The sequence below is a fragment of the Alosa pseudoharengus genome, unplaced genomic scaffold, assembly GCF_046254945.1.
Source record: "Alosa pseudoharengus isolate Yale_2024_CS ecotype anadromous, Long Island Sound unplaced genomic scaffold, YU_APseudo_1.1 YU_APseudo_1.1_scf_10, whole genome shotgun sequence".
In the NCBI taxonomy this organism is placed as follows: domain Eukaryota; kingdom Metazoa; phylum Chordata; class Actinopteri; order Clupeiformes; family Clupeidae; genus Alosa; species Alosa pseudoharengus.
The window spans coordinates 1,405,338-1,417,853 of NW_027468565.1; the positions used below are offsets into that span (position 1 = coordinate 1,405,338).

The following is a 12,516-nucleotide window of genomic DNA, read 5'->3' on the forward strand; positions in this document are numbered from 1 at the left end:
TGATAATGGAGCGGCCTGAATGCGGGACGGACCAAAGTGTGACTTATAGTCTGAAAAGTATGGTAATTGATTTTTGTCTGTGGCAAATATTTTGTGTTATCTTCTATTCTGAGATTCCACCAACGCACGGCCATCCCAATCACACACATACAGTTCAAAATGGACCTGTAGGTATGGTAGTGCTAATGTACTTGCCCAAGGAATTCTTTAGTGAATTCTTTATTTTCAACACACTTACCGATGGAGTGATCTGGGCTCCTAGATTTAGTGTAGGCTAAAAATGCTGCCAACAGAAATATGGACGACAACAGTTCAGCTCTACCAACCACACCGGTTACCTAAAAAGTAAAGTAAAATATAACGTAAGTATAAACATAGTAAAGTATGTAAAGCACAGTATAATTGTAAACATAAGCCCTGTCTCATCCAATATGTTTGCATAAAGTGACTCCATAGCAACCATTTTCCTTTTTTAGAAAAGTTTAGAAAACAAATATCTTATAAAAACAAACTTCAAACCTACTTGAGTATTTTAATTTACAATAAAAAGAAATCAGAAGACAAACTGTATTCTGATGAAACAAAAATCAATTTATGATCTGAATCAAATTACCTTTTCAATAATCAAATCGAATCATGAGGCCTGTAAAGATTTTTCAGGAACTTTTTTCCTTTTTTGTAAACTACATAGCAGTACAAAATAGAAAGTATATTTTTGGGGGGCATTTTTGCCTTCATATGATAGGACAATGAACAGACTGACAGGAAGCGAGTGGGAGAGAGATGGGGAGGGATAAGGAACTCGAACCCAGGTCCCCATGGACACTTGGACCTGAATGTGGCACGGATGCTGTAGGTCATAATCTCTGCCTCAATATTTCATCTATAATATATTACATTTTCAGTCCTGTAGCACCTGATCCACCTGAACATTTAAGCTCCTGGAGTTTGGGGCATGTCCTATGGTATGATAAAAATGCAAAAGTTAGACCTATGCTTTTAAACTGCCTACAGGGTGGCATACAATTGTCAGTTGACATTTCTCTTTTCATTTTTCCTGAGGGGATGGTAAAAAAACGGTTTTGTAAGCTTATACATACTTGGTGCTATGTTCACATTCCGGCGAAGCACAGCTACTTGGGCAAAATGATTTGCAGGCAGCACCTAAAAAGCTCAGGTGTTACTTCTTCAAACCCCAAGAAGCACTGATTTCCCTGAATGAAAACATAGTTCCAAGTATGAATATTCCGACGAAATGGCTGTGTTTCATTTGACATTGTTATTTGTATGTATGAAAATGTTGGAATTCTTGTCACTATTGGGAGGTGTAGGCTAATGAAGCCGGTCACTTCAAGGCACTTGTGCTAAGCTAGGCTAGCGGTGGGTGCGTCAGACCGAATAACTACAGGTCTCAAGCCTGAGAAAGTTGAAGAAAAAGACCATAGTGTCGATTCCTTGCCTGGAAGCCAGCCCAAATTTACCCCGCCCACAACATTTTTCAGGAAATTCGGTCTGGAGTCTCTCCATTGAGAAGCAGGCTGGGTGGGCTACAATGATTGACTAAGCACTGTTGCTCATCTGTCTTTCAAAATAAAGTTTGATTAACAACAAAGTTGTGTATTTGGTTGATTTATCTTCATTATAACTTAATACAGTGTCGCTTTAAAAACGTGTATCATTGTTAAAACAATCAGACATAAACTGCCAATCAATGTGACAGGAAGATAAAGAACAGTTAACATTAGCTGACTGGTTTAAAACAGAGAGCAGTGGATTCTTGCAAATTGCATTTGTGCCTGAGCAACCTGATTTTTTCCCCGTAAATTATTTAACTAATGTACTATCGTCAGGCCATCATTGACGTTTTAGAAAATATTAAGTTATTTTTTAGACAAGTAAACTACTGCAGCTTTAAACTATCAACTATGTCTGTAAAACTAAGAGAAAGAATGCAGTTAAAAAAAAAAAATGATGTGATTTAAAACTGAAAAGGAATGCTGAAGGAGAAAATAAAATGTTTCCCTTAGTACTCACAGCCTCTGTGTGGATGGGGTGCACAGCAAATAGTGAAGCGGCCCACAGACTGGACATTCCGTCAAGGAAGAGACGGCAGACCCGCATGAAGAGAATGCACACTACAGCATGAAGCACCACATTTAATAAGTGGTAAGAGGCAGCATTTAACTCACTGAACACATAGTTCAGTCGAAATGTCAACACAGTTAGTGGTCTGTATGATTTATGGCTCCTCTCCTGCAAAAAACAAAATTAATATACATTTAATTTATTCACCAAATACAACACCTATACCTATTAGGCATTCAGTGTGTTTGAAATAATTAAAGGTACCCTATGCAGTATATATTTTACGACATTCCTCGCTCGGTCAGTTTTCCGTTTCCTCTTTCCCTGTTCCTCTGACAAGTTTATTCGCTTTCTGTTTTTTTTTCGCGGGCTCTGCCATGACGAATGTCTGAGAAACTCCATTGCTACCTTGTTCTAGCCGGTACCTAGAGTGTATGTGTATGGTGCTGTAAAGTAATCTGTTACAACATGAGACCGCAAGACTTTCTGACTCTGAGGCCGGTGGCCCGTCAGACCTAAGTTGCAAGGCTGGTTTTTCCGCTCACAGACGCTAGGGGGAAGCAAGGCAGCCACCATTCAACCTGGAAAAAGTCATATAACCATGCCAATGACCCCCAAGCTGTTAAATTAAGGTAAATTAAGCTAAAAAAAACCCTCTTAGCTCTCCTTTAATTCAATAATATTTCCCATCTTTGCTAAGGTAATATAACGTTTTGTGTGAAAGGAATTAAAGGCCTTTCTCATATAGACGCCTGTCCCAAATACAAGCCGGTGTAGTTCAGCTATTTTGGAAAATACGGGCGGGCTATTGTTTGAAGTTTTACGGTACTCCAGTGAAGGTCTGACGGCCCCAGTTGGTTTGCATGCACACTCTACGAAGGGTCTAGTCACATTGTGGGCTCTCTTCGAGGAATATCCTATGTAGGGCGGTGTGTCTACACGCCAGGACTCTCTCATGCTATCAGAGAACCAGGGTTATGCAAATAACTTAAAGTTTTCTCCTCCGCTTTGGGGGCGGAACCACAATTATGACTAGATGTCGAAAATATCTATGCACCAAATGACACAAATCGGCTAAAAGGGGCTGTTATTAACATGTCAATAACTCAAGAATCGCTTAATCGTAAAAGGGTGAAATTTAGAGTGCTTATTCTTAGTCCCATATTTCCTCACTTGATTGTAACTTTTTTCACATGTTGAATCTATCAAATACTTAAACAGTTCAACCATTTCGCTGGCTCTCTGTATGGAATCTTTATATTTCAGGATCCGTATGGAATATCTGAAAAAATAAAACTTCCTCAGATTCCTTGGGGCAACAATGGTATAACAACGTTCAGGTAGCAGAAGTTAATGCATTTTGAGGTGTGAGGGTCACAACGCTTTGCGTTGTGCCCACATTACCACCTCGAACATGTATGAACTTCTATTACCCAGATGTCATTCGCCTTGTTCACCCGGCAGCCAAAAACGAGACACACTTGCCATCACACTTCAGTCCAGCAGATGGTGGCAATGCACTCCATTTGCAAACTGCCAACTCACTGAAGAAGAAGAAGGTTACTCTGGCAGGCCATAGATATATATATATATATAGAATGTCTATAAGTCTCGTCCGCGCTGCTTGCCAATGGAGCTCGACGTCCGCACCTCGCGGCCATCTTGCCACAGTCAGCTAGCTAACTCAACATTGTGTTTCAATTGTGCACTGTAATGACCTGGTAGTGACCTGAAGGTGTCATTGTTATAACCTGGGGGCATTGTTCTGCCTTTAGTAGAAGAAGAGCCATCAGGTACCACAGAGCCCACCAGATAGCTTGTCTGTGACAAGATGGCCGCCGGTGATGCCGTTGGAGACTCCGCCATGAGACATCTAGCCATTCAATAGAGTGTCCCAGTGACGCCACTTCCATCTTTCAAAAAATGTTGAACGCCAGTCTATGGCGAAAAAGAAATTATTTTCTGGTCCCGGTTGACTTGTGCCTTGAATTACCCATATGATGTTTGTCAATTTTAAAGACAATTTTTCATGTAAAGACATTTGCAGTTTGTTTCCTAACTATTGAATTACAACATTGTGAAAGATCGTAATTCCAACGACTACAAACCCATCAGTCGCGCTAGTGACGTTAGCTCATTCACAGCCACACTAGATTGTAGGCTACAAGCATACCAGCAACAGGTCTTAATTGGGCTTTCCTTGCCGATGAAAATACCATGAGTCAGAGGATTAAACACATCAGGTAAGTTGTATTCGTCCATAGACTGTACATTAGATACTGTTAAGTGACATAGTGACAGCAGGCAGCAAGATGCAACCGTTAACTAGCATAACAGCTAAACTTTCATGGAATTAAAGGAAATTATGGGAATTATTGGGAATTGGGAAATGTGCGGATAGCCGATGGTAAGCTTGTTTATGCTGGCAACAAACCAAAAGTGTTTGCAAATGTTATTCTTTATTCTAAATGCGTACTGCCATGGCGATAAAGAGAAAGAAGTAGGCTATGATTTGAAATGTAAGCTGACTGTTGTCAAATTTGCCAAATAAAATACGGGAGAAACGATGTGGTTCATGCTCTCATGCTGTTTAATTCGTGTCGAAAAGGAGGGAGGATGAAACATTAAGCACGTTCCACTTTTGCATAAATAATTACTGAACGGTTTTGGTCAGGGCTGATAATGCAATGTATGACAGATATAGGCTAGGTTGCTAGTGACAAAATATGAGCTTTCATTGTGATACGATCTCTTTGTAAAATATAGCTGCAAGCAGCAATGCGGGGGCCTAGCAGTGCGCTATAGCAGGAATGGCGTTGCCATGGCATGAGCAAGCACTCACAGCAAGTTTGATGTCAATTGGATAAAGAACGGCTGAGAAATAAGCTCATTTACTTTGTTACAGCGCCCCTAGAGGCCAAAATACACCAATGTCCTTGTGTGTCCTCACAATCAGGTAACAGGTCCTTATACCAAGTTTGGACTTTGTACACCAAAGCGTTGCTGAGATACAAGCACCCCCTACAGAGGCCACATAATTCCAATTTTGTAGTGTGTCCTCACAATCAGATACCAAGTCCCTGTACCAAATCATTTTATACCTGTCCGCCATAGCCCTTTTCATCTCGCGTACCCCCTAGAAGCAGCTCGCGTACCACCGGGGGTACGCGTACCACAGTTTGGGAATCCCTGCATTAAAGCATAGCCGAGATGTTAGCCCACTTCCTGTTTGGTGGCTTCATTGTAGTGCTGGGCGGTATGACCAAAAATGTATATCACGGTATTTTTCAAAATTCTTACGGTTTCACGGTATATGACGGTATTTTTTCCCCCCATGCATAATCAGATGTTCACAGCATTTTCTACAGGTTGAGAGAGGAATTGCTGCAGTACACTGACTAAGGGTGGTCTATTTTACTGTCATGATGTAGAATAGCTCCACACTAGTGGTAATGCAGTTTTGCATGGCCCCAGAAAATGATGCTGTTTACAAAAAAACACTCATGATTCTAATGAAGAATCTAATCAGAATGCAAAGACAATTGCAGTCAAAATACAGAACTTTTACTGTGCAAATTTCACAAACATCTTGTATCAAACCAATACAAAAAGTAGTGCAATTAGTGAAAATTATACAATTTAAAATAAAACCTCTTTGCTAATATGCTTACTCTGTCAAGTAGGCCTATCAGAAACATGCCTTATTGTTATTGTGTGGTTTACATGACGTTAGTGGTAGGCTAATGTTAACTTCATGTGGATGTGGATGTCTTGTTAGCCTGCCATGAGCTTCGGTTCGGTTCGCTAGGCAAAACATCAACAAAAAAGTTCGTTTTGGTGCACTGATGACAGTCAGGATCATTTGTAACTAGCCAGCTAGTATTGCTCAGTGCATGTCTATAACATGCTTTACTTGCTACCTGGATAATTTCAGCGAATATTCTTAAAGTGAGATGAATGATAAGAACATTAAACTTCACTGTGTTCGGTGGGTTGCTAACTAATGACATCACCTACTAGCCAGCTAGTTACAGCTGTTGAACAATCTCAATAGAATTTTCGTGATGGTAAATCCAGAAAGGGTTAAAGCGGAGCTAGTAATCAAGGATCTTTGGTAAATCCCTTTCAATGCAGTATCCCTTAACATTTTTCCTTAACTAAAGAAACAATTTAAGGTATCCTGTGCAACACCCTTAAATAAACCCCTTACCTAAGGAGAAATTAAGCCTTAAGGGTCATACTTCAGGGGAAAAACTTATGGTGTTTTGTGTTTACCCTCACTATGCCTCGCAGGGGCACCATGCGTGCGTGTGAAAAAAGTCCCGTCTGAAACACTGTCGCACGGCGCAGCGTTCCAAACGTTGTGTAATCAAATACACCGGTATGGCGGTATATTTAAAATTCATATCATAACGAAAATATACACCGGTATACGGTGTGAACCGGTATACCGCCCAGCACTACTTCATTGCCATATTTGATTGGCTGTCACAGGCAAACAAAAATGAAATTAAAAAATCTGACAAGTATCGTTTGTGTGGATCGGTCTGAAGATTATCTCCGCCAAGTTCTGTGAAAATCGGATTAAATTTGTAACCGCTGAAACTTTTCGTAGAGTTTGGACTAAATCCAATATGGCGGAGGTCTAATATGGCGGAAAATGATATGATAGGGATCGATGAACTCTGTATGGTCCAAGGATTCAGACACTACCTCAATCGTAAAAATCAGACAAAAGAGTCAAGGATCACGCGCATGAACGCATGTCCAGCATTGAACTGGTGGTGGCACTAGAGTGATCAATGTATATGCATAAAAATTGCTGTGAGTGATTGGGACAGTGTCCTGACTAATGGTATCGTGTTTTGTTATGTTAACTCAAAGCGTCACGGAGATGTTAGTCCACTTCCTGTTTGGCGGGTTTATCACCATATTTGATTGGCTGTCACGGGCAAACAAAAATGAAATTGAAAAATCTGACAAGTATCGTTTGTTCGGCTCGGGCAGAAGATCATCTCCGCCAAGTTCTGTGAAAATCGGATGAAATTTGTGAACGCTGAAACTTATCGTAAAGTTTGGACTAAATCCAATATGGCGGAGGTCCAATATGGCGGAAAGTGACGTCATTGAACTCAGGTCGGTCCAGGGATTCCAACCGTGCCTGATTTGTGAAAATCGGACCCACCGTTCAATGGTCAAATGCGTGAATGCAATCCAGGTTCGACCCATTGGTGGTGCTAGAGTGTTGGGCATAGAGTTCTGTAAATTGGTGAGAGTGATCATGGGACAGTTCTGAATCAGTGCGCCGAATTTCATAACTTTAGACCCAGTGGTTCTATTTTCGGCCAAATTTTGACCCGTTGGTGGCGCTAGACGGCTGGGTTTAGAGATCCGTAAATGAGCATGAGTGGTCAGTGGAGTGTCCCAAAACTTTCTGCCAAATTTCAACACTTTTTAGCCATGCGTTCTATGGGCTGCCATAGACTCCAATGGCGGAAGTGTAATAATAGGAAAAGCTAGTAACTCAATGGGTGCCTTCGCAGCTTCGCTGCAAGGCCCCCAATTACGTCGGATATCGGATAGCCTAGTCATATGGGTAGACATTTAGGGTGTTTGAAATAATTAATTCGATAATATTTAATAAGTTTCGTGTAAAGGGAATTAAAGGCCTGTCTCATATAGACAGACGCCTATCTCTAACACTAGCCAGTGCAGTTTGGCGATTTGGTAAAATAAAAGCCCGGGCTATTATTTTGAGTTTTACGGTATACAAACATTAACATTTTGTTTCGTAATAAGCAATATGATTTGTTTGCATACTAGCTGGAAAACAACATAACACCCAAAAACCTCATAGATTATGATTATTTATAAAGTTGTCAAGCTTAATCAGACAGGCAATATGAGCATATGGTTAATAATCTTCCCGTTAGAGTAGGGCTGGGACGACGCGTCGATGTAATCGATGACGTCGACGTAAGGACAAAAGTGACGACAAGCCCATAACTGGGCAACTCTGTTCGCAAACTTCCCCCAGTTTCACACCAGTTCTTCCCACGTGAGATGACGTTTTCACTGGGACTTTTTTTTCCCCCCATGCACATGAGCCATAGGTTTCCTTTATGTCCAATAGCCTATGCTGTGTGCATGTCATTGACATATGTGCAGGGTAGAAATTCGACTAAAATTGCACTAAATCAGGTTGTTTTAACTAATATTATGCTGCAAGATGGAGTTTTGTCCACTACATTTAAGTTCCCTGTTATAGACTAACTTGCCATATAAAAAAATACCAGTTTATTCCCATTAATTCCTGTATATTCCCGTATATTCCCATGGAAAGTTTCCAACTTTGAAAATTCCTGGAATTTTGCAACCCTAATAACACCAACCAAAATAGCACAGGCTCATTGACAATACGATTTAATTGCATTACCTCTGACATTGGTGTCCCCCAGAAGTCATTTCGGAAGAGGTTTTGGAGCGGCGTTGCAGGTCGAAGGTCTTTGTTATCCAGTATGGCAGACACATCATCAAAAACAAAACCACAAAATAAGCTGTTCCAGTAACAAAGTATCACCAGCCCAGTCAGAAGGCATATCTCCCTCCACGACATTGCAGACATGGCAAAGCCTTCACAAAGGACTAAAGATGTACAAAAAGAAGAGAGATGGCACATTAATTCACTCAGTCATTATATTCACTACACTCTGGGTTCAGAGTAAAGACAACAAAGGTCCCATACACACAAGGTCACTAAGGATGTAACAATACACCATGGCACACAATTCATTGATAGTTTACACCGGCACAATGATCATTATTCAACCAGGTTCATGAGTTGTCAAGTTGTCAAATTAATATTGTGCACCCACAGGCATATTGATGAAAACTAGGTGTGGTCAGGTGCACAATCACAAATTGCTGTTTTAATACCAATAAAAATAATAACACCACTAACCAAGAAAAACCTGCTCTAAAGTGAAATGTGAATGCTCTACACTGCTATTCTGAGGGTACAGTGTAAAACCTTAGCGAAACCTTACCGAGACCTTAGCAACGAGTCCCTGGCGACACAATGCCAAGACTGTGCTGATGTGCTTGGATGACTGTCCTTAGGAATTTATTCAGTCGTTCAAACATTAATCGATTGTATTTATTCAGTGAAATAAAAATAACTAAGTGTAAGAAATTTGATTAAAACAAGCGAATTTGGCTGCCATTGCATTAAGCAAATTTGTCTTGATGAGACATCTTAAGGTAGGTCAAGTCAAAATGATCTTACCAGAAAGCACTAGTCTCTTTATAATAAAAACATTACCAAACCAAGTTTTGATCTTAATATAAAATGAATAACACTTGGTTAGATAAGCAATTTTTGCAGTACGGATTTTTCTGTGGCCACAGGCTGATCATATTAGACTTGCATATGTTAACATTAATTTATGCTTCATAACTTAAGTAATGTGGACTTCACCAATGCTGTGCTGAGCAAGTTTATTTTTCTGAGAAAGTTTAACTGAAGGCAATGTTTTAGCAAATAAAGAACTTGAATGTGAGGCAAAGCACATGAACACTCACAGTGGGAACCCCCCCATCACACACACACAAAACACACACACTTACATCATCACTGTCATCACCTTACATACATAAAGCACACTGCTTGCTACAGTAAGCCTCCTCTAGATACTTGCTGCATACTGCCCCCCCCCCCTACATACACAGCACATTGTCTTCAGGATCTTCTCCAACACACATCCTCTACATACTTACAGCACACTGCCCCCACCTACCCACACACACACACACTACACACACACACACACACACACAGTCACTGCTCCACTCCCCTCCCGCCCACACACACATCTTCACTGTCATCACTCACATACATCATACATACAGTACTCTGCTTGCAATAGTAAGTCCCTTCACCATACTTGCAGTACACTGCCCCCCTCCCTCTCCCCAACCTACACAGCACATTATTTCATCAGGAAGCTTCTCCAACACACATCCCCAACATACTTACAGCACACTGCCCCCCCCTACCCCCCCCCCCCAATACACAGCACATTGTCTCATGAGGAAGCTTCTCCAAGACACATATTGCACACTGCCCTCTCCCCACATACACAGCACACTATCCCATCTCCCCTGTCATCCCCCCAACACACACCAAGATCCCTGGCAGTTGGGTTAGCCCCTTGAGCCGTGGATCTGCCCAAGGTTTCTTCCTTGGTAAGGGAGTTTTTCCTTGCCCCTGTTGCTCTTGGGTGCTCTTGGGTGCTCCTTGTTGGTGCTCCTTGTTGGTGCCCCACCCACCCAATCCCAATCCTCCCCCACCTTTTTTATGCAGCCCTTGCCACTTAATCTACTAAACCCCTCTTCTACTGCACTTTTTACCCCCCCCCCCCCCCCATAAATGCAAAATTTGAGAGGTACCATGTACATGATACCCCGATATTAGCTGTTTTCACATGGAATGACCCTATTGCGTTCCATCAGTCAAACTGAATGAGGGAAAAAAGGCTTTTCGGCGAACGTGTTTAGGTATGAGCAGGCAGGCTACTACGACGCACAGAGCTCAACCATCAAGAATGCGATCAAAAACTGTTCAGCGGTCCACTTTCAAATGTATTTATTATCAAATTAAGTATGTTTAAAAGGCCAGATTAGATACCCTGACTGATGCCCCCCCTTCCCCTATTTCTTGCAGAAATAAGCCACTATCAAAAACAGGATAATACAAATAAATTTGGATACGTGAATGCACACCTTGGTCCTGACCTCCGCACGCCACAGCAGTACAGTTTTTGCTCCTACTGCTACTGATGGCTGCTGTGGAATAGGTCTGTTGTGTGGAAAAGGTCCATTGATGGACATTGACAGAACAGTGACAAATAAGTTTGCCAGAAGAAAGATCGTTTTGCAACTTTTCTTTTCAAGCAGTAAACATTTTTGCTTTATTTTCCATTTATTGCCAGGTTGTTTTGAGTGCATGTTCAGAATCTTAGAACAATGGGTTTCCTTGCTCTGCAATGTTGCTTAGAAGATAGATAGATAGATAGATAGATAGATAGATACTTTATTGATCCACAAGGGGAAAATCAAATTTAGTGGTGTTATAACAGTGATCATTTACTGCTTAATAATAACAGGCTGGTAGCCTATACCAGTTCTTAGAAATCAAATGCAGTTAGCACTACCAATAATGCCACTCATATTTATATTCTGTCTCATATCGGCGTACTACTGCCCCTATTACATTATCCATGCTCGTGATTAAATCGAGTTGTATCAGGATTCACTGAGCAAGACTACTTCGCTTGTTATTTATTTTGCCCCACCAGGCTTTCTGTGACACTGGTAGCGTAGTAATCACACAACAAAGTGGACCAACTGCGAACTAACTCTGTGTTTCAAAACAAAGCGTAACCATAACCATGTTTCAAATGGTATCATAACGTTAAACTTACATTTGCTGGATAACGTTATCCGTCTCCCAAGTTCCTGTGTGTTGTCACTGTAATGTGAGGGTAGATCAGCAACCAAACATATATGGTAGATTAAAGCTGTGGGTTATTGCTATAAGAAAGTCAGAGTCAACCAATATAATATTGCATTGATAGTTACCTTGAATAGCACGTTAGCTATCCCAGTATTAGCGTATGAGCAATAACATTACTGCGGTCATCAGAAAACTACTGCACTTGCCTATTCATACCAACGAAACTGCGAAAACATGAATATGAATCCACTTGCAAAAGGGAGAAAATGTAGCAGCTTGAAACTATGCTCCTACTTATAAGAATAATTCTGTGCTGTGCTGTGTGCTATCCGGTATTTCAAGACCTCAACTGCAGGGACTACTTCCGGTGTCGTTTTAACACCGAAAGCAAGTTCACTTCAAAATAAGAGTCATTCTACCGTCGCATTCTACAGTTGGCATCTAGTCATTATCGTGGTTACCGCCCCCAGTTACCGTGGTTACCGTGGCTGAAATATTTTGTCATAGGCTACTCAAGTTTATTTATATAGCACAATTTAAAACAACCTGTGGTTGACCAAAGTCCTCAAAAAAAAAAATAGATAATAGAAGACAAAATGAATAAAGACACAAACAGGAAAATAAAACTAAAATAATAGGGAGAGCCGGTGTTCCAGTTTAGATGGTGAGCAGGTTAACTTGTGATATTTGCATAAAATCTGTGAATATTCATCAAGACCCTGCCTACTTGTTAACAACGCTTTGCTCTGCCTCCGCCCTTCCAGTGCTGGAGATTCACATTTTCACAAGCCTACAGTGCATGACAGAATATGAAGCAAGATCTTGCCGAAAACATGTGGGAATCGCTATGTATAATGCATGTCTGCTTAAGCATCCACACAAAATGTTGTGCAAACAGGAAATGTGTCAAAGTAAAT

At 40.9% G+C, this 12,516-nt stretch overlaps 1 protein-coding gene across 2 annotated transcripts in view; it reads right to left on the minus strand.

Annotated features, from left to right (window-relative positions):
- The window catches only part of tmtc3 (transmembrane O-mannosyltransferase targeting cadherins 3), an 83,341-nt gene extending 71,393 nt beyond the window's left edge, over positions 1 to 11,948 (minus strand). Inside the window, exons 1-5 of one of the 2 annotated variants that reach the window (XM_076302623.1) lie at positions 11,725 to 11,948; positions 11,568 to 11,614; positions 8,522 to 8,730; positions 2,035 to 2,253; positions 239 to 338 (exon numbers count right to left, since the gene is read on the minus strand). In XM_076302623.1, coding sequence (XP_076158738.1) covers positions 239 to 338; positions 2,035 to 2,253; positions 8,522 to 8,710 — 508 coding nt within the window. In that variant the 5' untranslated portion in view covers positions 8,711 to 8,730; positions 11,568 to 11,614; positions 11,725 to 11,948. Of the gene's footprint in view, positions 1 to 238; positions 339 to 2,034; positions 2,254 to 3,836; positions 3,956 to 8,521; positions 8,731 to 11,567; positions 11,615 to 11,724 lie in introns of those variants that run through there. The other variant, XM_076302625.1, reaches the window with a different exon arrangement.
- Positions 11,949 to 12,516: the final 568 nt, after the last annotated feature.